Source organism: Anoplopoma fimbria, chromosome 21 (assembly GCF_027596085.1).
Source record: "Anoplopoma fimbria isolate UVic2021 breed Golden Eagle Sablefish chromosome 21, Afim_UVic_2022, whole genome shotgun sequence".
NCBI classification, from domain to species: Eukaryota; Metazoa; Chordata; class Actinopteri; order Perciformes; family Anoplopomatidae; genus Anoplopoma; species Anoplopoma fimbria.
The window spans coordinates 18,077,129-18,104,434 of NC_072469.1; the positions used below are offsets into that span (position 1 = coordinate 18,077,129).

General features: G+C 39.4%; 2 protein-coding genes across 2 annotated transcripts; both read left to right on the top strand.

Annotated features, from left to right (window-relative positions):
• The first annotated feature begins 815 nt into the window (after positions 1-815).
• On the top strand, positions 816-17,249 carry LOC129110742 (TLC domain-containing protein 4-B-like). Its single transcript, XM_054622933.1, has 7 exons — positions 816-1,114; positions 3,831-4,000; positions 5,263-5,352; positions 7,120-7,178; positions 7,760-7,854; positions 13,421-13,494; positions 13,800-17,249. The coding sequence occupies exons 2-7, from the start codon at positions 3,846-3,848 to the stop codon at positions 14,116-14,118; spliced, it is 792 nt and encodes a 263-aa protein (XP_054478908.1). The 5' UTR covers positions 816-1,114; positions 3,831-3,845; the 3' UTR covers positions 14,119-17,249.
• A 4,159-nt stretch (positions 17,250-21,408) lies between these two features.
• bco1 (beta-carotene oxygenase 1) lies at positions 21,409-26,370 on the top strand. Its single transcript, XM_054623211.1, has 11 exons — positions 21,409-21,472; positions 21,566-21,694; positions 21,786-21,915; positions 22,350-22,497; positions 22,599-22,749; positions 23,102-23,322; positions 23,468-23,725; positions 23,836-23,941; positions 24,079-24,173; positions 25,523-25,634; positions 25,860-26,370. The coding sequence occupies exons 1-11, from the start codon at positions 21,409-21,411 to the stop codon at positions 26,012-26,014; spliced, it is 1,569 nt and encodes a 522-aa protein (XP_054479186.1). The 3' UTR covers positions 26,015-26,370.
• The last annotated feature ends 936 nt before the right edge of the window (positions 26,371-27,306 follow it).

Genomic DNA, 27,306 nt, shown 5'->3' on the forward strand with positions numbered 1-27,306 from the left:
ACAGCTGAGATCGGCTCCAGCACCCCTGCGACCCTTAACTGGATATGCAGGTTACGGAAAATGAATGAATGAATATTCACATGACCCTTTTTCATGTGTGAGTGCTCTGCTGATTGTGATAAAGGCCTATCCCTATGCTGTAAATACACTGGCCTTTCTCGTTCGATTTATAGGCGATATAATTTTAAATTGCTGACACTGGTCATTTAATCTGTCATCTGCTCCTTTGGTAATGTGTATTGGTGGACTCGGCACTATGGCTGACATCTGAGAAGGGACAGGGGAGGGGACCACGGCATCATTCGCTTTATAAGACACTGGGAGTTGAACCTGCTGTCGTTTGTATTCGAATAGTCCCCTTTTAATTGTCTATGAATGTAGCCTCTCATGAAACTACAACCCAGTAAGAGACCATGTTTACAGCCCTCTGATGCTGTCTCACCAATTCTCACACAGTAGCCACCTGGGCCACTCATCAGGCCATGCAGACTGTGACAAATATATGACAAAACATTGATGAATGTCAAAGATCGAAGTGGTGTCAGTGAAGGGATTGGATTTGAGGGGCCAATCATCAGAGGAATCATTGATACTAGGACTAGGTGGGCTGCAGTTTGCTTTACTGGCTACCCTGGTCTGATTTACCCCCGGATCACTTCAGCAAGGCCTTGGCTATAAATAGACACAGTGAGCGTTCCTGGGTTAGACCACTGGGGTGGTGTGCATGGCAGTGTGTCTTTAAGAATGCAGCTGTAATTCGAGCCCTATAGAGAGAGAGAGAGAGAGAGAGACACAGAGAGAGAGAGAGAGCTTGCAGCTTGCAGCTCCATCTCCATCGTTCCCTGTAATCGAGCGTCGAGCTGCGCGATCTGCAATAATGCACGTTTCGTGTCGGATGGGATTCTCGGTAAACACCGCGGAGCCGTCAGGAGCAGGAGCAGGAGCAGGAGCAGGAGGCGGACACGTCTTTGTTTTATCCAAATAATAGCAACAACTAAAAAATGGCTGGATATGGCTGTGGCTTTGACTCAACACACACGGCTTCGCGAACGACCCTGGACACCATAACCAGTTGAGAGAGCGCGGCGCAGATCATCTTAATGAACGTCATAAGGTAGGCCCGTGCTTTATTTCCACTCTCTCCATTATGCACGGCTGGTATAAAACACACACACACACACACACGTAAACACGACCAGGCCAGTGTTGTTGTTGTTTTTTTACCCCCTCCACACATTGCATAGCAGCAGCTGGTCATGCAGTGCGGCGTGAACCGGCCTCCAGTGTGCGGTCAGACCTTCATACCACCGTCCTAATAGTCGGGTTGATCGTTCGCTCCAAGCAATCGATTGTGTCCAGCATCTCTGAAATGCGATGTGATGCATATATAGGTTATAGTTATTTTCCGTGGAGGCTATCGTTTTACTCTTTTAAAATAATGAAAAAAAAAAAAAAGATCCACCCGTCTTACGCAAGGGCATGTTCACCTTATGTCGGTGTAAGGACATGAACAAATCTCTCAAGCAAAACCTGTTTGAGTCCTGTAGAGTGAAAATATAAATCCCCCCCCCCCCCCCCACCGAAACAACAGTCCTTAACATGCCATGATCTATATCGTAAGGGTTGACAATAATGATTCAGTGGGGGTCTGTCTGAATAGCACTTCTTAGTTTGAAGGTGATTCCTCTAAAGTCAGTATCTCCTGCCTTGTGTCTTATGACTTCATTATGGTCTGAGGGCAAACGGGGGAAAAAAAAAAATGTGTTATCAAAAATAGTTGGCCTCTTGATTGGAGGTTATAGTTCCTGCCCACTTTTTTTTGTTTGTTTATCACTACTGGTTTATCTTGAATCAAGGGCAATGACTAAACAACCCTCAAGTGGGTCATCGGCTCACGACATTTGTACCCAATTCACTGTTTATTGTCAGGGATTTCAAAAACTGTATGTCTTTGCTGAAGGAACACGCTCGACAAATGTGTTTGTTTAATCCTTCGTTTTTCAGTGGTATCTTACTCAATCCTCAAGTTGACCTTTTTAACCATTTGCCCTTGGCAGTAGGGTCCTGCGTGGTAACTTGCACAACACAAACATGTGTGTACATAAACCAATCTCTGCATTTTGTAAGAATGGCTGAAGACACTTTTACCTGGATATCTATATATCCCCTCAGTTAAAATCACAGTATAGTATAGTTTCACTCTAATAACAAAAGTCTTTCTGCCTTGCAGCATGCTACATTAAAGTATTTGTTTCTCACTTCAATCATTCAATCACATCAATGCATTACAGTCAGGCTAAATGAGTGAACTCTGTGGAATTGGCTGTTCAGGTCCCTAGTGACTTTTTCTTGGCTAAAGGGATCCTGTGAGACACTGTTTGTCCTCAAGCATTTCTTTGGCGTAATGCAGGAACGAAAAGGCACCAAGGCCAGAGCTCCAGGGACTGAGATGTGTGTTTTTAAGTGCGTCTTAGCTGGGAGATGATCTGTTCTCCTGCTTGCGAGAAGTAAATATGTCTATAAAGTTAACTGACCTGGCATCTCACCAATAACTGGCACAGTCAAACCAGTCCATATGCAAATAGCCCCAGGCAGCCCTCATAAAACAGTTCAGTGGTCCGGACTCACAGTGGCTGCAGTGGACCTTGGTCAGTGACATACATTTACTGGCTGTGAGCCAGTGTGTCTGCAGAGCTGCTCGTTTTGGATCTTCGCTGCCTTATAGAGAACACTCACTTTTGGTCCAAATATAGATATGATGAAATAGATTTTTTTTTGGGTGGCTTTCTGCCGTTGTGCAGAGTTCTCCTACACATCATGCTACTTCAAATCCTAGATTTTGAATTACAGTATGTATCGATATGAAATGGATTTTATTGAACCATCCCATGCTGATCTCACTTCATACCATGTATCCATGTTCCACTGACATTTTCCAACCGACCGGCTGACCTGTTTCCATTTAGTATGCTCTAACAGCAAAGCTGTGATGGCAGCCTCCCGTAACCCGCAAAAATAGAAAAAGTACAGCTGTGCAATACGTCTCTTAAGTGTTGCCATTGTGATGGGGATTCGTACTCATGTGGCCGTATCAAAAGTTATATTGATGTATATTGGTTTCATAGTATTTCCTCTGACACTTAATTTGTCAAACCAATCCAGCCATACAGTGCATTATTAAATCCCATGCAAACTTGATCAATATAAGAGGAGTAGGGCTATTTAAATAGGACATGTTTTTGGGATTATTTATCACTGGTACTTGGGTGTGTTTTATTAGCAAACAAAGCGAAGTCCAGGCTGGGTTAAAAAGCACACTGTTTGCTGGTTAGTTGATACAGTAGGTGGGTATGCCCATTTTTGTAGTAGTGCTTTCTGGGAAAGGAGGCGTGTGTGTGGTTTTAGAAGCTGTGTGTGTGATGAAAACCACAATGACTGGTTGTAGCACACAGATAGTGTGTCTTGATACATGTACATACATTGTCAGAAGAGCCACACTTCCTCTTTAACATATACCCAAAAGGTAATACATAATCTCTTAATACATTTTTTCAGACTTTAAAGAGGTAAAGAAGCTGATGGAGCAGAGTTAATGACTTGTTATTGTCCAAAATATCTTTGATAGTTGGTATTTCCCACACACTTCCAGTAATATGTAATCCATCTGTTCTGAATAAGGCCAATGGCAGCCCTCCTACTAAAGGGGCTCCTATTGGCTGACAGGTGTGATTTTTCTGATGCGTTATAGTTTGTAATGAAACAGCTGAGCATGGCTAACTTTCCTCGTCTTCTTTCTAACCTGTACCTTCTTTTCTTCCATCCTCCCACAGTGGGGTTGGGTGGCCATGGACCCATTCAGCCTGCTTATTCTCACCATCTCGGTGATCAGTTTCATCACCTTTCAGTGGCTCTTCCACAAAGTCAGTCCCTGGATGTCCACTCACATCAGCCTCGGCTTCCTCAGCCTCAGCGACAAGCAGAAGGTGGAATGGAACTCAAGGTGACATCACACACACTTTTGATCACGATGGGTTCCGAATATTTACATGCAATTTACAGGAGAGAGTGCGACACTGCTCTCTGTTCAGATGTTTGCAAGAGGTTTGTTTCAGTCTACCCACACATTTCCTGTGACAATAGTGTCTGACTCACTAGTGGGATCATTGGTGTTTATTTGCAATGTTTGCTCCACATGCCACTGTTTTTTAAGGTGCAGGCAACATGTTGAACAGCACTTTAACCTAATAATTTAACATTTAACAAGTACCTCAGTTTTTACAGATTGTAAAGCATGGGCATGGCATTTTACTGAAGCAATGATATAGCAATTCAACTTCACAGTTCAGCCATCAAAATGAACGGACAAGTAGTAACGCTTCAAGGGCACAGTGTTCAAACTGATGAACAATTTTATCTAAACAACAACCAAGTGTTATCAAGTTGTCATTTTGCTGTTGTATCTGCTAACTTGTTATGGGAACATTGCAGATACTGGTTAGAACAAATAGATTATATCAAAAAGAAGGATTGTGTTTGTGTCTTGAGCGAGTGAGACAGGCAGACCGGCTGCTGTGATCTTTGAGCACTACGAGTACAGTGAAAGTCCTTCTGTAGATTAAAAGATGTCAAGGGGGGGGAAGAGTGTTTGAAGGGATACAGCCTGGTCCAACTCGCATGAATCACTCGTTTTCATTTTCTCTCATATTCCGTTTATTACTAACAAGAGCACTTGTGAAATTGAAATGGTCACATGGCTTACGAGCAAATGAAAGGGAAGGATTAGTGGAGTTGGATCCAGGCTATGGGGATCCTCTTCTGAGGGCCCATGACTTTACAGATTCTGATGAAACAGTCTTACAGGCAGTGGGGCTGTCATTGTGTCTTACTGACTGACTGACTGACTGACTGACTGACTGACTGACTGACTGACTGCTGAGAACTGTCGGACTGTCTCACCGCCTCAGTGACTGACTGGGACTGTGTGCTGCTCTGCCTGACCCTTCGGCAGTGTTTAATCTCTTAGTCTAATTGGTCTCAATCTGTGTGCAGCCGTGGCAGGCAATCAGTTGATTCACTGTGATGACAAAAAATTACACACTGAGGTCTAAACCTGTAGTCGAAAAAGAGCCGCATGAATAAAGATAGATACTCAATCTTCCTTTGGCAACCTTACTGATCACACAATCTCTGACATGTGTCAGCACTGTTCTTGTCTGACAGGAGAAGATCATCACGCCTGTGTGTTTTGGTTTTTCATTTCAGGACGGTGTCGACGTTTCACGCACTGTTGGTGGGAATCTTCTGTCTCTACATCTTGTTCTTTGATGATCCTGTCAATGAAGACCCAGTCTGGTGAGGGTTTGGCTGTGAATCGCATATTTTTAACCTCTACTTTCCATACTTTTTCTTGGTCTTTTTATACAGCGTGATTATTTCCAACAAAAGGCCAGAATGTCCAGTTGTAGATTAGCAACCATAGGCACGGCAGGTCTGTCAAGCTTTGGACTTGTCCACATGTTGAAGCAGGGTGTAAGTGGTTCTAGTAAGAGGCATTGTATGTATACAACAAGTTTGAAGGTTGGTTTCTCTTTCCAAAAACACAAGTGCAAAAGTGTAAGAAATAGCTAAAACTGTGAGTTTGCCTGCTTTAACGTTAGCATGTCCGACTAATTAGCTGACTACCTACCGTAGTGAAGAAGCATTGCTTTCAAGGTCAAGAGGTAACGTTAGCATATAGCTAACTTCATTTTTATGTGTGATTAGAGGTTATGTTAGGAAAACCCCTGTTTCGAACTGTCACATCCACTGTGTTGGAGCCAAGACATCGCCTATATCAGAGTTCAGGATAACATTAGCACTCCAAGGCCCAAAGCCAAGCCCGTCACCAAAGATAGTGTTGAATTTGTCAATACTCGTGTTTGTTTCCTTGTAAAATGAGGCGTACTGTTTGAAAATATGAACAGGAAAGCCCAAATTTAAATGTGTTATGTTATATATAGCTTTAGCTTTAATCTCTTAGCAATATATTATTCATGTAGCTGTCGAGTTCATGTTTAAGATCTTTTTATTTGGTTCTGGTTGTAAAACAAGTTTTCTGGAATTATTATAAAGTCATTAGTAAAACAGTGTGTAACAACCAGCTCAAGGAGATAGTGCTGGCTAGAGCTGATAAAATCTGGAAGTGAAAAACCTGCTTGTGGGTGAAATCAAACACCCATTGTTTCAAAGATAACCTGGAAATCTAAGCAGTCAATCTTCCACCCTTTATGTGAACTTTATGTGCTGTTCTAGCATTGCAAGCATTACAAGCATAGCAGCAGTAACTAATGGGGTTAGGGCTTAGTGATGATATCCACCTCTGCTTCACGGAAATTGGAAATCCCCTTCAACTCATTCAGGTGCTGTGTACCTTAGTTTCATTTTTGATACTATCACCAAGAGTGATCTAAGTCAAGACATTTACAACACTTACACTGTGTTTCAAAAGTTTGGAATCAGCTGTTACATTGATGCTTTTCTTCCTTCCTTCAGTAATTGCTATTTTAACAAGGACAGAAACGGTATAATTCAGATAACAAATGTATTATTTACATTTTAAATAGATTTGGCAGCAAAAGAAGAATATTTAATGATTTAAACATCCATTCAGTCAGTGTTGCATGACATGGGATAATACTTTTTTAACAGTTTCCCCCCAAAAAACTTCTCTCTCTCCCTCGTCCCTGTGTGTATGCTTAAATCGCGCTAAGAACGTGCGTGTGTTTATCACGGTAAAGACGGTATTTCAAAATCCATGTTGTGGCCGAACGTGGCAGCGGTGACAATGATGAAACCGGTTTACCGCCAACCAGTACTCTTATTCAATGGTCAGAATGGTTGAATCAATGTACATCGTTTTCTACTCCATGTCCTAAACATAACTGTTTCGAACAATAAACCTTCATACAAAATAACATTTATTTGTAAAGAGGACATCCTAAAAGCATGACCGTACCCAATCAAGCTTTTGTGGCAGGCCATTCCAAAGTTTTGACCAGCAGTGTACAAAAAGAGACTTTGAAGATTCTCTCACACAAACCCTATAAAACCAAATGTGTTTTTGTTTTGTTTTTTCAACAGGGGAGACCCTACACTGGTGAAGACTAATGTTGGCATCACAACAGGCTACCTCATATCTGGTAAGAGAAATATCAAGTTTACCCAGGTAATGGTTGTGAAAGCGATACTAAAATAACATGTACGTAGTTTTTAATAAGATGTGATAACTTAATGCTTAGATGACTCACTTGAATCAGTAATCTCTTTTAAATCATTTCTTAAAACACATTTTTACAGAATGGCTTTTAGGTGATGTCGTCGTTTTAATGTTTCGTTTTATTTGGTTTTACCATTTTATCTTATATTCGTTTACTATTTTATGTTTATCTATTTCACTTGATTTTATTTATTTTGTTCGTTTATTTGATTGTCACTTGTTATTTCATTTTAGTTTTTTATTTTAGTTTTATCCTAACGATTGTTTTTAATGTTTCATCTATTGCACTGTTTTGCTGCCTTGTCTGTCGAAGCACTTTGTAAACCTTGTTTTTAAAAGGTGCTATATAAATAAAGTTCTTATTATTATTATTATTATTGAGTTGGGGCCGTACAGTGCATGTCAGCTAGACAATAGATCATTTTCAAATAAAGTATTTCAATTTTACAGCAGATTTCACCCATGACATGTTATCTCTCTTTCCCCTGTGCTTCTGTTTTCCAGATCTGCTGCTGATATTTTACTATTGGAAGGCGATAGGCGACAAATTTTTTGTAGTTCACCATCTGGCAGCGTTGTATGCTTACTACTATGTACTGGTGAGTGCCCTATTGTCCAATAGCAGAACGTGCAGGCAAGATGGGAAGGAGACAACCAAGGGTGAACAGCTGTGTCCTGTCAAGCTGGGTCTTTTACCTAACTTAGCCACCATTCAGCAAGTGTCCCTGACTGTCTCCATGCGGCCATGCAGTTAATATATTTCGGTTGAATATGCACAAGGCAAGGTCAGTAAGTGCAACAAGTGACATACCGTAAACTGTACAATCACATCAGAGAAGGAGACCGTATATGGTTGTTTAAAGTCCATCTCTTTGGCTTTATGGACTTCATTCAGTCAAAGTGTAAAAAAATGCTTAAGTAATGCACTAGTTGGTGAGTTACAGTATCTCCATAAGTAGTCACTGTTTCCCTGCACAGTCTTGGGTAATCAACTCGAGGATATTGAAATTTTGCTTTAGCTTTAATCTCTTAGCAATATATTATTCATGTAGCCGTCGAGTTCATGTTTAGGATCTTTTTATATGGTTCTAGTTGTAAAACAAGTTTTCTGGAATTATTATAAAGTCAACAGGAAACAGTGTGAAACAACCAGCTCAAGGAGATAGTGCTGGCTAGAGCTGATAAAATCTGGAAATGGAAAAACCTGCTTGTGGGTGAAAGTTTTAAAGATAACCTGGAAACCCAAGCGGTAAATCTTTCACCCTTAATGTGATGTGGGAAGGATGTGGTTGTATTTCTTAACCTGCCTGGAAATTTCAGATTCAAAATCTTAATTTAAATTATGTGAGGATTGCAGGAATAACATGACTGTAGGTTTCAGGTTTGTTTGACATTTCATTCAGGTTTAGCAATTTTTAAAGCTGCACTGTAAAAGCAATCTTATCCAAATAACATGATGGCTGCCTCTTGTAATGCACCAAATCAGCTATGTGGGGTGAAGGCATTCTTAGTGTCATTCTCTATGATTACAACAAAATCAAAATGTGGGTATTGTAGCCTGATGATATTATCACAACTCCTCTGAAGCACTGGTTATTGCTCGTATGCCGTAGGATCTAATCTAGATATGGAGACAGTTTAGTGTACTCAGCATTCATGGGCAGTGCTGTTCACTCTTGGTTCAATCTGAAACCCTCTAGGTCGCCAGGATCTGCTGATCAGTATTATGGAAATGAATGACTATGGTATTTTTTGCATGGAATGCTCAATGATGGTACTGGCTGATGACCCCCTCCCCCCTCACCTTGCCCTTACAATTTCTGTGCTTTTTTTGTTTCTTTTACCGACCCCCTGTTAATGTTGTGTGAATCTGACGTAAGCTGAGCTAAGCGAAGCTGAATGCTAAACTGTAACCACCGTGTGCATGCTTGCAGTTCTGAAGCATTCTACACAGGCAGGGATCCTTATCTTGTCACTGTGCATGCCAGCAAACAGTGTTTAACTTTTTCATAATTACTTCCCTGCCTATCTACATTACCTGCCGCCTGTCTGTTTTTGTGCCAGAGCCTAGTTCTGCCTCTTCTTTCTCCTCCTTATACTCCTTCATGGGATTCTCTGATAAGGGAAAAACTGACAAAGCCACTCAAATAATGTCATCCACATGACCCCAACATGATAGTGCATCACCAGATAGCAATACCATGTTGAATGTATTCTATCAGGTGTTCTCTGAGTTTACGGAATTTCTGTTATAAATGCTCTGAAAAGTTTCCTTTTATACCTTTTCTATTTTAGTTAAGCAAACTTACAGGGAATTCAGTTTGTTCCCCTAGGGAAACGATATTTTCTATATAGAGGAAAATGCAAAAGGACACTCAGTGTGCATTGCTCTACCTGAGTCCACATACTTTAACTTCTCTTGGAGTTAACCTTTTTTACGTTGCCCAAAAGCAGTAAAACACTATGGACATTTGGTTTCAGCGACATTTTTAGCGTTAACCAGTCCAGGTTTCCATTACCCCTTACTACATTCCAGTCACTGGCTGGATTTACAGATTTGATTTTCATCTCTAATGTGACTCAAATCATATTAGCATCAAGGTTTTTTATGTCTGTCTTCATTGCATTGATAATGAGGAATATCACTTTTCCACATCTCTGCCTCCAAATAATAATACGATTTAGAAAAGTGTCACATCGTTGGTTAAAAAAAAAAAAAAAAGGAATGGAAATCCAGCCTTTCATTTTGGAGAAACAGAGCAAGCCCCTGTATATAAAACAGTTAGATAAATGAAACGAAGTACGCCATACTGTTACTGGACACTCATGACTGTTTCCTTCAGACTGGATCTGAAATTCATGTTGGATAACAGAATGAATGCTCTGTGTTAGTCAATGGTGGCAGAAAACATATTGCGAGCCACAGTGCTGTAGCCGTATCACATTTGCGGTAAAACTCCAATAAAAGTGGTTAACCCTTGATGTCATTTTCATTTTATTTAGTTTTGTATTCAGTCAAATGTGTCGTATGTTGTCAAAGTCTTATTAGTTACTATGTTGGGTGTGTTTATGTGGAAGTTTTCATGTCAAATACACAATAAATTCTACCTACTCAAAATATGAATATTAAACCCTGCGACACACAGCCAAATTAAGGCCTAACTGAATTTACTAAGTTGGAAAACAAACTTCAGATCATAAGCTTGTTGGTGTGCTTTGATTATTGATTAATCGGTCGCTAATGGCTTGTCAAAACAGTGTTCAAGTAATGGTATGATTTTTTTTTTCTTCGATAGCTTAACCTGTATTTTGTGTGTTTTAACAGTCAAGAATAGCTTAATCAAAAAGATAATGTATTAACTGCTATGTAGCTATTAGATGCATGCTTTTTTCTCAATGTTGTAAATGTTGCTTCATATTTGCTTCCCAATGTGGTTGCATCTTTTTTTTTCTTCTAATATATCTGTCTGTCTGTTTGTCTGTCTTTCTGTCTCTGTGTCCTCCGCTGATTTTAACATAAATAGCCCCTCTTCAAACCCTACATGCAAAAACTGCCAACATCAAGTCGGATTGTGTCATCCCCGTTCATGCAAAAAACTACCAAAAGGGTTGTGTGTCATTTAGAAACCCAAAGCAGGTCTTGGTCTAGATGGGGACTTCCGTATTCCTGTCTTGTCTGCTACTATTGCTGTTGTGTTGCACTGAGCAGATATGATGCCCAGTCACAGTATGGACTTACCAGTTCCTAGAGGTACTAGTATGCTCATGCTAGGTGGAAAGTTCAAATCATACGGTACAAAAACTGCAATGCAGATTAGCCTGTGTGTGTCACATAGTAAGTATGTTTTAATGACCAGCTTTTATTTCAGCCCTGACGGTAAGTCTTCTTTTACACGCTTTTAAAGCCTAACCACTAGCCAAATAACCTTTAAAGATCTTTGAGGGTCTTTCGTGAAATTGAATGCTGTGATTTGTATCTTAATTTTGAGTTTGACCTATGTTCTGAATTTTTACGGTCAAGAGTTAGACCCAAAATCAGATACCAGAAAACATAAGTCAAATTCCAACTATTTTTATTGCAATTAAAATTAAGATGAAGATCACAGCAGTATAATTCAGCCTTTCAGTCAGTACACAAATGTATCTGGCTAATCGCACAATTTTAACACCATTATAGTTCTCAGTGCTTGATCTTAACAATTTCATTTAGCAAGGTAGGCCGGGTCCACACTGTCCAAGATGGGGAGTCCTGAAACTCTATTTAAAGACAATTTAGCAGCATCTGAAAATTGTTCAATTGGAATGGTAATTAGACTATTTAAGCTTATCATATGGTAGGGTCACTCAAGGGCTTAATACTCGCCTCAGTCCAGGTCAAAAAACACTGTTAGTAGTTTGTATATTTGTAATAATGGAACCGTGGTTATCTTCATTAGCAATTGTTAAGAGCACTCATAATCCAGTTTTGAGTTCAAGTAGAAACCTGCTGAAGATGATCTCATACAACATGGAATTCAGGCCTTGAACTTCTAAACAATGACATGTTTGGCAGTTAAACATATCGCTTTTTACTCTGCATGGCTTCTGGTTGCTCCTTTAAATAGTGGCTGTCTGAATGAATGTATGGTTGTACATTATATGTATCAAATTCTGTGCTGTGTTGATATTTGCTCAATTCCCTCTTAATGCCAAGATGTCATTCAGATAAACTGCAGTGCAGTGTGGTCTTCACAGTGTGTGTTTTTGCTGTCTTGATGAAAAGACATAATATGTGAGTTAGCAGTAGTTTGTGTTTATTGTCTCTCTAAAAGTAAGTCCAGTGTTGGTCGTTTTATACGTCTCTAGTTTTCTCGTGTTATCCTTGAGTTGCTGGCCATGTTTCCATTGAATTTGACTCTAAAGGGAAAACTCACCACCTATTTATGTGAATGTCCAATCAGTGTCAATGGTACATGTATTCCATTGAAACAATAGATTCCTCAGTGTGGCTATAATGACTGAGAAAAGTTGAGTTTGCATCTGAAAAATGTGTTTAGTAGTTCTCTTGAATACCTATGTTGAATACACTTCCTGTAAGTCGCTTTGGATAAAAGCGTCTGCTAAATGACTGTAATGTAATGTAATGTAATGTAATGTGTTTATCTTCTGCATTCAGTGCCATCATTTGACGCAACAGTGACTCAGTTAGTGGGAAGGAAGAACTACAGCCTAGCTTAATTTCCAACAGCAAAAATGGCAACCCAAAATATGAGTGCAGGGGATGTTATGGATGTGGATACATTTTACAGTATTTTGGCTAACTCGAATATACAGCTGTGTTTACTCGAGCCAAAGTATGCGCCCAGAGAAATGCAGCAGAGAGAAGCAGAGGTTGTGGTAGCATCAGCAGTTCTAGAGGATATGTTCCGGCCATCAGAAGTTCACGCATAATGCATGGCTCTGTGAGTAAGATAACTCGGCTTTCTCGGTCAATATAACATGCACTGAGGAATGAATTGCCTCAATTGATGACCCTTGAAATCAACACTGGTTGGACATCCTAACACAAGGTGTTTTTGTATTATTGCAAGATATGTCCCCAAAAATTCTAAAGCTGAATTTCCATTAACTTTGCTCAGTATTCCTGGTCACCATAGAATTAATCCTTAAATTGTTCATGCTCCCCAGGGAATGAACCCTTTTGATTTTAAGACAAATGTGTCAACAAGCCCTTACTGCGGACAACTGACTTAGATCACAATGTATTTCAGTTAATCTGTTATTTTGCTCCTTTTACAGTAAGGACTAGTTACTGCTCACATAGAAGAAGAGTATGAATCATTAGGAAATCAAATTAAAGACCAATCTAATTTTAGCTGAAGACTAATTGTGTGCCCTGAAGGAGAAGGTTCTTTTCTTAGATCTGCCAAATAGGTCTATATTTGGGAGGACGTTATCTAATTTTAGACTTGAGTTCCCCACACAATTTAAGTATGTCTTGGAATAAGAAATATAATATAGTTATGTCTAAAGATTCCTTGGAATTGGAGACGTACCTTAGTGACATGGTTACTTTGAGGAGCTGGCGTAAAATCAGCTTCAGACCTGCTGATCCAAATGACTCGCTGTCTTGTTTTTGTCCCTTTCATGTTTCGTTGTCTTCCTGTTCTTACCTTGTTCTTCCAGGGCGAAGGAATGTTGCCTTATTTTGCTAACTTCCGCCTGCTTGCTGAGTTTTCTACACCATGTGTGAACCAGCGGTACGTACCTGTTTACTAATGGCCCAGGCTTTTGGGTCGTAAAATTCCGGTTTGGAGCTCAATGTATATTTCTGGACATTATATTTCAGAAGTTTTGTTTATTGTTAGGAATTTTAACTACGCAAAGGTAATCCATTGCTCTTTGGATGTTCTCTTTGTGTTCAGATAAGATACGTTAAAGTCCAGAGATACTTTAGACAGCAGGCCCATAACTGTTTATCTAAAGAGTGAAATTACTTGTGATTGTCTTCAACATTTGCATATTATGCTAGACTCTGTTTTCTTACCCATGTGTTATGTTTCAGCTGGTTCTTTGAGGTACTAGGTTATCCCAAGTCCTCCCGGCCCAACATGGCGAATGGCGTTGCCATGGCAGTAGTCTTTTTCGTGGTCCGCATCGCCGTCATGCCAGTCTACTACATTCGTATGTACGCGGTCTATGGTACCGAGGCGTTCTACCTGGTGCCCTGGGGTGGCCGTGTAGCTTGGATCGGCTCCAGTATCTGCCTGGACATCATGAACATTATGTGGATGCATAAGATTGCCCGCGGCTGCTACAAGGTGCTGCGTTCGGCACGTCAGAGCAAAGCCGCCCCCCCTCAGGAGAACGGGAAGGTGGATTAAAGGAAACAGGGTGTCAGTGGTGAGAGAGCCACAACAGAGTAACAATGACGTCACTCTCAGCGCATTGGGGAGCAGCAGCTCGGACGCTTACCTGTCACACCAGGGAAGAGTGATATCACAGGACCGAATGTAATGAGGGAAATTCAGTCACTGAGATGGACCGATGGACCGTTGAAACTGGCCATCCCGAAGCCATGAAATGACCCGTCAGCAATACTGTGTGCATGGCCAATTATTTTTCTCTTGAACAATTTACCACAACACAAAAGAGTCCTGGGACAATGGACTGTTAGCCCAACCACAAATTGTCAAAAAGTTTACCGTTCTCTACATACTTTGTGCTCAACAAAATACTTCATATTTTTGGGGGTTTTGTTTCATTATTTTCAATCCCAGAATTCATTTGATGAAACGTAAGCTAAAGATTTAAAAAGGAACCTGGAAAACATTCAGGGATTCCTCCATGCAGGTCAGTACCATAATATCATTGTCAGATTCCTGTTGAAGAGAAGGGTGGTCAAGCATTGCTTTTTTTTCTTTTCTCAGTAAATCTTGAGCTGAATTTGCAGGGACTCGATTGACAGAAGAGATTACATGAATTGCAATCACAGAGAAAGATAAGTATGGATTATTCAGTTAATCACTCGCCCACTGTCATTCAGTTAAGATAAGTTTATTTAGTCTTTGGTTGCATTTGAATGGTGTAATTTATATAATGTAGGGTTGAAAGGGCCCCGGTACACTGTATGTTGTCTATTTCTTTTGTCTTGCTGGGGTCAAGTCAAATGAGTTTTCAAACATACAAAAAAGTAAAGATATTGTTTTTAATGAAAGGTCGCTGGTGTACAGAATACCCTCAAAACGGGGAAACCGAATGTCAATGCTGTGTTTGTACACTGACGTGAAGCAATGCAAGACGTTGTCCTTAATAATAGTGAGGCGACAGTTTTCATTAAATGTGTGTACAACCTGAAATTCCACAGAATGGGGAAAACTAAAATGCATCTGTGCATTAACACAGTTTTGTTGTTGACACTGTTTTGTGGGAGCGATCATTTATGTCACATGGTGCAGTGCATGTTAAAGGGTGAAACTGACCTGGAGTGTCACAGACAAACCTAAAAGACATATATTAAACACAGAGTACAGACAAAGAGCAGCTGCTTTCAAGTGCTTGTGTATGCTAAGAGGGTTAGTGGGAAATCTGACACTCCTTTTAGTTATTCAGGCAACAGGTGTTGACCTTAAGTTCATATAACGTCCACACTTCCTATTTTTGAATATCTTTTCAGGCACAAGCTGTTCAAAGTTACCCCCTGGGCAACATTTTGCCAACAAGCTTCATGCTGCTATGTGTGTTTACCATAAAGGAATTGGACATTTTAGCCAGAGAATTGAATTCAGTACATGATTTCAACACATTCCTTTGACTAATGTGATTTGGCAGATTTTTAAGTTTGATGTAAAAAATCAAGGACAATAATCAGTGTTTCAGAGGGTAATGGTTCTGTACGTGTCAAAATATATTTTGCAGATTGATAGAAATAGCTTACACATGATTTCCAATCCGCTGTTAAACATAATATACACGTCCATATTTATTCATCAGCTCGATACAAGGATTATGGGCTTTTCTTCGGTGGACAGGAATGTATGGAAACGTAAAAATGTACGTTATAATTGTTTTCTTAAGCATCATTCTACTGACAAAGCTGTCAATCATCTAACAGCACTGAACACAGGAACAAATCTCCTCAAAGGGTTTGAAGAAAAATGTAGGCCTATCATTTGTTTAATTTAAAACTTGCAATTCATCGATGATTTACGAAACATGTACTTGAATTTTCATCGCAAATGTATCTTTATATGAGCTGTACATCAAAAGCTATTGTCAAATGTTTTGTGAAACAGAAACAGGGATTGCTAGTTTTGAAAATACGCCTTGCTATGTTCAGCATTTGATTTTTGTTGCCTTTTTTAAACAACTCATGATTGCACACTGAATACTTTGTTACATCCAAAAGGAAAAAAAAAAACGTTTTCCACATCTGATGCCTGTCTAATGTGATTGTTTGGCCTTTTGTTTCAAATGTAAAAACCAAGAGGCGTGTTAAGGCCGGTTGTTTTAGTGCTTTTGTTTTGTTATGGTTTTAAAATTTCAAAGATTTCGAGTATTTGTGCCAGTGCTTAAGCCATTACTACTCCAAAAGTATAATTTTTTTTCATATCCATGAGCATTTTCATACAGTGCCAACTTGTAACCATGATTTGATGGTTCAGACCAATTCTGTGCACATCCCCACTTCTGCACGCTGTAGCTAGTCACAGGATAATGAGACTCAGTGTAGTTTGGCATGGTAAAACGGTGTGAAATACTTCTGTCACTGTCGCCGTTTGACTACCGGCAGTGTGTTCGGAACAGGATGGACTCAAGCGGTTGATCAATATCTCACATCTTAGAAAAGAGTCAGGATGTGTTAATATTTCACTGGAATTAAGTGGAAACCATGCAAGGTCATGCATGGTCAGTATGGTCGTCTTCTTCATGCACCCTCTATAACTGCATGTGGTATTGCATGGGGATTGCACTGTAAACAAAATAGCGCATACATTTGCAAGATGAATTTTGTTCTTTTTTCTTTTTTTCCTAGTACATGTACATAATGTTTACTGAAACGTTATTCTTGTACTGTGCCACATAATGTAATCCACATGATGATGATGATGATGATGATGATAAGGATGCGATGGAAACATCATAAAGCAGATATTAAATATAATATCCAGCACAGAAATAATCAGTAAGGGAATACTTGAATACTAATCGGCACAGTCTATAAGAATCTGGGCAGTGCAAATAAACCTGAAACCTACGAGCATCTTGCATTATATGCGTACCATTGTCTTTAATTTATTAATCCAAGAGAAGTAGAAATAAAACAAAGCAGATGCTATGGTAATACAGAGCATGGTGCTGCTGGTGTTGGTGTTTCGGTTCTGAATGTTTTATGGGGAGAGATGTGAGTAGGTGGAGTGTTAAGTGACATTCTATGAATGTATTGGAGAAGAGAAAAATATATTTGTCATTTACATTTTTGTTTGTTCTTTACAATAAATACCAAATTAACGGATGTGATGTGTTTAATTTGGGTTCTAACATGTTTGGCAGCTTAAAACAATTAATGAGCTTCTAATGTCTCAGATATGGATTTCATTCCGCGGCTTGTTAACAGAAAAGCCAAATTAGTGGTACGCCCAATATTTGTAAAGATCACTTATTACATTGCTCACGAGATACCATTTGCCTTGATGAAGCTGTATTGAAAATATTTAAACTCAGTTACCTATTAAGTGAGTTTTACTTTGTCAATTTTAATGGCTGACTTTTTCCTGGCAGTAACTGATGTTCTTAGTGGGATACAACTTCTTATAGTCATATTTGAAGATAGCTTAACAACCCCATGCACGTTGAAGACAACAATCAAATTGCAACTTGACATGGCAAAGACGTTGTATACATATTTTCACAATCTAGTGTTAATTTTACAAAATGCCCAGGAAAGTAATAACACGGAAAAGGTTTCAGATGTCAGAGGACTCGGTAAATGCATGCATGCTTGAATAAATATTGTCATTTCTGTACCCTGCTGGTAAAAGAAAGGCAATCTTGACAACAATGGCACATAAATCCAAGACTGCTACTTTGTTTCCTTGCAGTTAGTGAAGTATGTTTTAACAAACTAACAATCAACACTAAATGATACATGACCTTAGCATGTTATGCCTCACACTGGCCACTAGAGGACAGTGTTGCCATGCTATTCAATTCTCTCTGGCCTCCCCTGTGATATCTGCAGGCACTGTATCCTGCAGTGGGGCTGTTGTTTTTAGTCATCATCAATGAAAAATGATAAACCAAATAATTATTTGTTGTACTGCGAATTTGCCATCCAAATGAGTCTTTGGTCTCTTACATACAGAATATTTGCAAGGCCATTGTGGTTATATTCGTGTGACGTCTAGCGGTGTTGTGGTATAGTTTGACTCGTCTGCCTCTCAGCTTTGCCCGTTTTTAACAATAAAATGGCCTTACCTCAAAATGAATGAACAGATTTGCATAAATGACATTAGGATGTGGGTATTGACAAAACACCAGAGATTACAAGAGTTACAAGCATGTGAATATGCTATTTACCTGCTAAAAACAAGGTGCATTTACACTTACATTTTCAGGACACTTTTTGGAACGAGGATGGGGCTAAAAATCTGTAGTAATTTCAGCTGGACCTAAAGGGAACCTATCGGGCGACTCTGTCACGTTTGTTTCCTGGAAACCACCATATGACAACCTTGATTAGATTGAATCTTGATTAACAAACAATTTTATTTAATTATCATGGCAGCAAGATTAAAACAACATTCCAAAGCATTCAAAGGTTTTCACAAGTCTCACAACCAATCAAATAAAAATATTCCCTGAAGTTGGATGCAACCTCAGTGTCTTTGAGGACACATATCCCTACACTAGCCAGCCATAAAACCTTAAGTACACCTAGCTCGTAATGCTGCTTAACGATCTTAATCTGTGTATAGCCAGTTTTATTAGCTTGCAACAAATAATATTTGCGTAAATCATATTGTTGCATTCATGATAACCTTCTAAATAATTTTACTGTTGAAAAGTAACAACTTGTTTTCACCTGATTGTGTTATTTTAACATTTATATAAACATATATTAAAACAGTTACCAAAACAGTGATACATAAGGTCAATATTGTATTAGTAGCTGCAGCTGTATTGTTTTGTGTCAGATTATGTGTTTATTTATCTGTATCACAGGACTTGGGCTCTTCATCAAATTGAGTTTTGATTACTATTAAATGACAGTTCTATCATATATGAATGGTTCTCTAGAGTATATTCGTCATTCTGAGCATTAATATAACATCAAACAACTAGTCGCTAACTCAAGATATAGTGGAATAGTGTCTACTTGAGCAGAGAATAAAGTTACTCTTCATCTGTGTGTGTTGTAAATAAACTTGTAGTTTAAGCACGTTTTCAGTAGTTTTCTGACAGTTCAACAAAGTTCACAATGACCAATAATTAAATTACTTTTTTTGCCAATTTGGTGTAGTTAACTTCTGAAACTCCGAACTTGTTTGGGTCATAAGAGGAAAGGAAAGACTTGTTATTTGTATTTTAGTATTGTTTCTCTACTGTAATTGAACCCCCTTTGACCAGCCCCGTCCCCTTTTTCTCTCAATCAATGACCGTTCATAATGCGGCCTTGACCTTTCACCTTTGTAGTGCCTGCATGTACAATAGGAGTATTGCTTACTGATCACAGCGTCATCATTTTCGTAAAGTTGAAGACTATTTTTAGAAGTTAAGATTGTGCATGTCAGATGTCACAGAACTGACGAGTAAGACAACTGGCCCTAAAGTCGGTCTAATGGTTTAAAAAAGGTGTAAGTAAAATATTTATTTTGTGGGGTATTTTATTTTTTTGCTTATGATCTGTGAACAAGTGGGCACTATTGTAATAAACTCAATTGAGAGGCATTTTTTTGCTGGCATAGGAACAATTTTGTATTATATGTTGCTATAATTTTTTAACACGTCAATTTTCTTAACTTTTTCAAAAAGTAGCTTGAACATTTTTTTTTTATGTAGCTTTAGTTAACAAAACTGGATTTCTTCCTAGGGTAGCTTTGTTCTAGTTAAACTTCTTCCAGTTTGGACTAATTGGTATCTTGCAAAGCTGTACTTTAAAAGTAGATTCCCCAATATTGAACTTGTCATTTCTGGTTGAACTACATTTATGTTCTCAAGGCTATCATACCTGTGTGTAATATCTTACGCAAGCAAACATTCGAATACACACAAACCAAAAAACTTATTTTATTTTTTGTATGTTAAAATATGAGTGAAGCTCTTTTTTTAACCTCACATTTATACTTTATGATGCCACACTTAGTTATCATTCCTGCCAACAGGGCTATGTTTCCCCTCGGATTGGCTGGTTACCCTTGTGTTTGTCTGAGGTGATGTGCATGTGGACTTTAATGTACAGATAGGATTTATTATTATTACTTTTTCAGTTAAGGGTTTGCCATCATAAACTGCATGCCATATTGTCAAGTCCTGGATAACAGCCCTGCAGCTATAGTTCACTTTTACTTATTCTATCTGGGAGTCATTACACATCCTTCCAAGAAAAATAATCTCTTAGAATGAAATCACCTGTAGAGCTAAACATATAAACCCAAGTCCACAGGCAATATTACGACTTAGGTAACCAAAGTAGATAACAGAAGTTAACCCAATTAAAAGGGATCTGGGCCCATTTTATATTTTTCCTATGGTCTGAAACAGTCCAACAATGTTAGATAACATGAACAACAACAAATCCCAAAACTAGAGTGCTAAAACTAGTATGCTAAATATGTTATATTTGACACTGGGAGCACCCAAGGAAATGTTCTGAATATGAGGGTACATTTTTCTCTTTGCAGAACTGAGAAATCTACAATAGAATAAAGGTCATTTTAGGTAAAATAATACCCTCTGTGTGACTGCGGTCAAGCCAGCCGCCTCTCAGGTTTGCCTGGTCAAACTAGCCGCCGCTGTATTCGGAGTGTGCGATTGCTCCAATACTTACGGCAATGCAATGGAATATATATCAGCCTTTTTCTCAAACTTTGATGTGGGATAAAAATATTGCACAAATATTATGAAGTATTTTTACTGTGTACATTTTGAGTAATTAAGGTCAAATCTCCCCCATAGAACAAGAATATGCCATTTTGGCAAACTTTGACATAAGTAGTTTATGACTTTGACCTTGGATTACTCAAAAAGTACACAGTAAAAGTACTTCATAGTATTTGTGCATATAGTTTAGTTTAGTTTATTCAGAATATATAAGAGTCATAAACTACTTATGGAAGAAAGTGTTCTTATTCAATGTCAAAGTTTGCCAAAATGGCATATTCTTGTTAAAAATAGCACTTGGAGGGAGGCCAATAAAAGTGATTGCGGATTATACAATCCATGCAGAGGAGCCAAAGGTGAAGCAGGAATGTATTTCCGCTGTAACATTTTCAGAGAAAACTTTACGGCAACATTTCGATGAAAGAGAGGTGAGAGGACAGCACGCACACATTTGCCAACTCCCCCCCCCCAACAAGACAGACAGGAGCTTTAAAAGGAGTGGTTCCCACTGTTGTCTACTGCAGTGTTTACTGAGGCACCTCCGTGTGTTTTTCATTGCACTTTCACCAAACATGGCTACGAACTATTCCAAGAACGCAGAGGAGAGCCCGGTGCCATGCAAGGCAGAAGTAAAAGGTAGGTCAAGTTTGTACAGTATTGACTGACCAACAGATCCACTGACTTTTATGACATCCCTGACGGTTTTGTGGTTTTCTGTTGCTTGTTTAGGGAGTATTCCCAGCTGGCTGCAGGGCACCCTGCTGCGCAATGGCCCCGGCATCTTCTCTGTGGGGGACACCAACTACGACCACTGGTTCGATGGGATGGCCTTGATGAATAGCTTCGCCATTAAAGATGGTTTGTCTAGTTTGATCATCATTCCTTGTGCAATCATTGCATATCTGTGAACAGACACTAAACGCATACACATGTTTTTTTTTTCTTTCAGGTGAAGTGAGTTACAGTAGCAGATTCCTTAGAAGTGACACCTACAAAGCCAACATGGCTGCAAACAGGATAGTTGTTTCTGAAATGGGAACAATGGCCTACCCAGACCCAAGCAAGAATTTCATTGTCAAGTAAGCATACTCTTTATTTTTATTCAAACCAGAATTTACATTAGAGTTATTCCTCGCATGCATCATTGTTGTAGTCCTACTTTATATCTTTAAAAAGGAGTTTCCATTGTTGATTTTTAAGTAACGTTAAGTTTAGTGCATTATATTCATTTTAAAATTGTAACATCTGCCATAGACTAAAGAAATCTTACAGTCTCTAAAAGTGGGGGAATCATTCAGATGCAAGCAACTAACTAACAGTTTTCTAAAAGATCTTCAATATGAGGATAATCAGTCTTGTGAGAACCTCCCTGCTGTTTCTCTTCATGTTGTGAATTTATCATTGAGACGCAAATTACATTTCTACAGGCCCCTCAGTATGAGCTTATTGATCTTTTGTGTTGGATGACCCCCTACCCCCCTTTCTAATTAATAGCTTTTATCCTCCTTTTCAGGGCGATTACCTTTCTGAACCACACAGTGCCCGACTTCACTGACAACGGCGCAAGCAATTTCATTAAATACGGAAAGGACTACTACGCCACCTCGGAGACCAACTACATCCGCAAGATTGATCCCGTGACACTGGAAACTCTGGACAAGGTAAAGTCTGCTGCTGACCTTGATTACTCACCAGTGATAACTATTAGCACACATCCAAGTGAAGAGTAGACCTCTGAGCTCATGAGTGGCTGAACACACAGGTGGACTACATGAAGTACCTGCCGGTAAACTTGTCTTCGTCCCATCCACACTATGACAAAGAGGGCAACGCCTACAACATCGGGACTTCAATAGCAGAGAAGGCCAAGACTAAATACATTCTGTTCAAAGTCCCTGCTGTTTCAGAGAAAGGTAGGTAAACCTGATAACCCACTCAAGGTGCTACTGACACTTCAGTGCATTCTCTCGATATCAGCTGTACTCTGTTGAAGAAAGTAAAGGTGTGGCACACGACTATGAAAATGTATAGTTGGACAGGAGGACCAGATGAAGAACAGCCATGGTGAAATGTGCCTGCTGCTATTGGTTCCTAACTCAATTTGATGCAGTGCAGTCCACACTTCTCAGCATTACACTATTGTTGCAGACTTATGCAGACAAAGTGTTAGATTAATCACTTCAAGGCCAACAAATGAAAATAATGCGTTAGCACAATTTTAAGTGTCTTTTTCTCAAACTTTTGCTCTTCACTTGAAACCTTCAGACAAAGACATGAATGTCCCCGCACTGAAGAATGTGGAGGTGATATGCACGGTCCCCTGCCGCTCGCTGTTCACACCCAGCTACTACCACAGCTTCGGCATCACGGACAACTACTTCATCTTCATCGAGCAGCCTCTCAAACTGGACATCCTCAAGATGGCCACGGCGTACCTGAGGGGAGTCAACTGGGCGAGCTGCTTGAAATTCTGTCCTGAGGAAAATGTAAGGGGTCACTGTTTCATTTCTTTTCTTATATGTCGCTTTTTATCTTCAAACTTCTGAAGTAAGCAACAAGTGTGCACTAGTCTACCAGCGTTACGGACAGAAAACCTGTGTTAACATAACTGTGACGGTCTCTCTTTAATAGACGCTGATCCACCTGATAGACAGGAAGACTGGCAAAGAGGTCGAGACAAAGTACTACACCGGAGCAATGGTCGTCTACCATCACGTGAATGCTTTTGAGGACGACGGTCACGTGATCGTGGATGTCATTGCCTACAAGGACAACAGCCTCTATGATATGTTCTACCTGAGCAAGCTGAAGGAAAGCTCCTCGTTCCGCGATGATAGCTACTCCAAACCAAGCTACAAACGATTTGCACTCCCTGTCGAGTCGGACAAGGTGGGGTTTTTAACAAAAAGTTAATTGATTTAATTGATTGATTTCATAATGATATTTGGAGAAGATGTTCCTCTAACACTTAATTTGAATACTTTAACTGTGTTTTGAAGGGCGCTGCAGTTGGGGATGACTTGGTGAAACTCAAGTACACGACTGCCAGCGCTGTGAAGGAGAAGGAAGGCAAACTGATTTGCCAAGCAGAGGTTTGCTGTGAAGGTAAAACCAATGCTACTCAAATACACACTCAGAGAAAATCAAGTAATTATTGTCAAAGTAGAGTTTCCTACAATGGGTCTTTAAGAGTAATTTATTTGCTCATACAAACACAAAAACTGTTATTTTATTACCATCAGGTTTTGAATTACCGCGGATGAATTATGACATCAACGGCAAAAAGCATCGGTTCGTCTACGGGAACTCTGTGGAGGAGTCTGCTCTCACAAAAGAGGTAACATTCCCTATTGTTCTTAATTTGAAGGACAGATTTTAAACGCTGGGCTATTGGGAAATAGTTTTCTTCCTGGCAGAATTGTTTTTACAAAGGTAGGAAGCGTAGTGCAGCAGTGACAATTACCAGTTGACGCAAAAGGCAGTAGGAAACACTTTGACGGTGTGAGAATTAGCGGTTGCCCCAACAAAGACCAAACGTTTCATGGCTCTGGATGCAATACCCACACATCCTTTCTCCTGGGCACACTTGTAAATCAAGGGGCCTTAAACAATGGGAAGAGGTGATCAACTCTGTGAGGCTTCAAAGTCATGAGTTACAAAGCTCTGTGCGTCCGGAGGTATCAAGACTACAAAGACAAACAAACAATAAGGAAACGTCTTTGGTTGAGACAATTAGATATTTTGTTCACTCCCACTGGAGGCAGAATTCCAACAACAATAGAGAGCTCCGGCATTTCTTTGAATTTTAATGGTGTTGGAAAAGGGAAAATGTAAAACGTTATGGCGATGAATAGTTGTCACACCAACTACAAAAATCTTTTAATTTAATGAGATATGTCAGGCTCATCCATTAAACAGGTGAAGTTATAAGTTGTAGTTTTAATATTTGCATACCCAAGGAAAAAATACATTGTATATGCAAACATGCTAGGTTTAAATCTATATTTATTTAGTGACTTGTGCCTAGTGATGGTACTTTTACAACTTTACAGCTCTTTTGTAAGTATATGGCTTGTAGTTGGGGCAAAGTACTGCACGGGCACACGGCTTGCGTAAGATATGCACTCTGAATATTTGTAAATGGATGACTCAGATGTCTCAGACTGAAATAATAATAATTAAGCCTTTATTGGGGAAATTATTTCTCTGCATTTAACCCATCCCAGAGGAGCAGTGGGCTGCAATGAAGCGCCCGGGGAGCAACTTGGGGTTAGGTGTCTTGCTCAAGGACACCTCGGCATGTTGCCGGTAGAGGGGTTTGAACCACCAACCTTGTGGTTACGGGACAAGCGCTCTACCTCGTGTGCCACAGCCGCCCCAAAACTCAATAAATCAAAAAAGCATTGACATGCTGTTGTTGTATTTGTTAGATTTACTTTTCAGCATAGCTCACAACCTTCTTCATTCTTTTTGCTATATGTTTTATATGTTTATATATTAAATATATAGTATAATTATAAATAATTAAGCGGCCTCTCAGCCCTCTGCTATGTCTGTAAATAATTGTCGATCACAACCCTCCTGAAGGTGTCATCAGATGCATGAGGCTTTAGTGCTTTGTTATAAGCCGTTTGTACAGGCTGAGTAAATCTTAACTATTTTTCCTAATCTATTTGTTTGCTGTAGATTGCCAAGTTTGACACAGAGACCAAGGAAAAGATTTACTGGCGCGAAGACAACTGCTCGCCGTCAGAGCCCGTGTTCATCCCCAGACCCAATGGAGAGTCAGAAGACGATGGTGAGAATACTGTGTGGTGTTTGAATTGTATATATGTGGTGTGTACATGCTACTATACAGCTAGAGCACAAATGGATAGAAATATCAGCCTATAAAGATATGATCCCTCACTGATAACATCTGTATTTAGGCTGTAAAACCAGCCGAAGTTTGATGTGATTCCTTAGATTTTTCTGTACATCCTTCTTTGCACTTTAACAATAACCTTTTCATCTCCGTTCACAGGTGTTGTCTTAGCATCGGTCATCAACTCCAATCCAGGCCAATCTTGTTTTATCCTGATTCTTGACGGCAGAACGTTCAAAGAAGTAGCTAGAGCTTACGTGAACACACCGCTCCACAAGGATATGCACGGATTTTTTATACCACAGGAAAACTAGTCAGTTGTTTACATGGAAAAATGTGCTGTGTGGCACAGGAATCCATTTGAACACTCAAAAACACTCTGCTGAATAGCGTGTTTTAGGCAACAGCATTATGAGAAGGAACATGTTTTCATGGATTACCTCATCTCTGTAAATTTATAGGATTGTATCAAAACACATTTTTTATTGGTGTGTTTATTTGAAAAGAAGATGCAGATTTCTTGATTTTGCATTGATCAAAATGTTGTTTAAGCATGTATATATATATATCACTGTTGGGTATTTAGTCCACCTTATTTTATTGTACTGTCATGAGACCATTGTATTTGTGCTCATCCTTTTCATTAAAAAATAAAACATGTACATTTCTGAGACGTGCTCCCATTCTTCAGTTACATAAGATCATGAGAATGAACCCAACCAACACTCCAGACCCACAGAGTCACATGAGCTATAACAAATTATCTCTTTAGGTACAGTTTATAATCTGTTGACAAAGCCCCTGAGCAAATAGCTTCTCAATAACCTAGTATCCCCAACTTCCATCCACGTAATTTAAGAGAAGATAACCTCTCACCTGATTATGTAAAAAAAAGTTAACTCACAAGCAAAGTCTATTTGGTACAGTACATTACAGCGCAGGAACGTTGTGTTTCGAGGTAAAGATATAGGGGCACTTTAAACTTCATTGGTGTGTAAGAGCTGACTTGTGTGGTGGAAATTCCAATACAATTTACTATACTAATACACAATTTATACTAATACTATCTATGTTCCGAGATGGGTCTCAATGAGCGTTGAAATAATGATCAAATAACAAATGAATGTCCTTGCGGTATTTTATTTCTTTGCATGAAAGAGCCAGAAGTTTACAGAGTCACAGGGAGCCTGCAAAGTACTGCACTCCCCTGTATATATGGGAAACGGGGTGGCCAGGCTCAGTTCTGAGTTAGCATCTCCTGACAGTGAATGTGTAATGGGGGGTATGAAGTACAAAAATGGTGCATGAATGTCTAGGAGAAGGAAGAAAGACAAAGGAGAGGATGAAGACCAAAAGGTGGGTATGAAGATCAGGTGAGGAGGAAGGACAGAGGTGGGAGAAGGCCAAAAGGTGGGGGTATGGATGACAAAGAGGTGAAGGGGCATGAGGAGCAGGGAGGGGGGGATAACACCTTCCCACAGTGTAATACTATCATACAGAGAGACAAGGTTCTCGACCTTTAGAGTAAAATCTTCACATCATAGTACATTTCATTCAAAACCTTTACACTATATACTTCCAACATACACTAATATGATTTTCCATT

What these genes read in the sequence shown, in the direction of transcription:
- LOC129110742 (XM_054622933.1), top strand. Translation starts at nt 3,846, where the DNA reads ATGGACCCATTCAGCCTGCTTATTCTCACCATCTCGGTGATCAGTTTC. An exon ending in AAGGTGGAATGGAACTCAAG is followed by an intron (nt 4,001 to 5,262) that starts GTGACATCACAC and finishes TTTTCATTTCAG; the next exon opens with GACGGTGTCGACGTTTCACG. An exon ending in ACACCATGTGTGAACCAGCG is followed by an intron (nt 13,495 to 13,799) that starts GTACGTACCTGT and finishes GTTATGTTTCAG; the next exon opens with CTGGTTCTTTGAGGTACTAG.
- bco1 (XM_054623211.1), top strand. Translation starts at nt 21,409, where the DNA reads ATGGCTACGAACTATTCCAAGAACGCAGAGGAGAGCCCGGTGCCATGC. An exon ending in AGCAAGAATTTCATTGTCAA is followed by an intron (nt 21,916 to 22,349) that starts GTAAGCATACTC and finishes CCTCCTTTTCAG; the next exon opens with GGCGATTACCTTTCTGAACC. An exon ending in AGCAGAGGTTTGCTGTGAAG is followed by an intron (nt 23,942 to 24,078) that starts GTAAAACCAATG and finishes TATTACCATCAG; the next exon opens with GTTTTGAATTACCGCGGATG.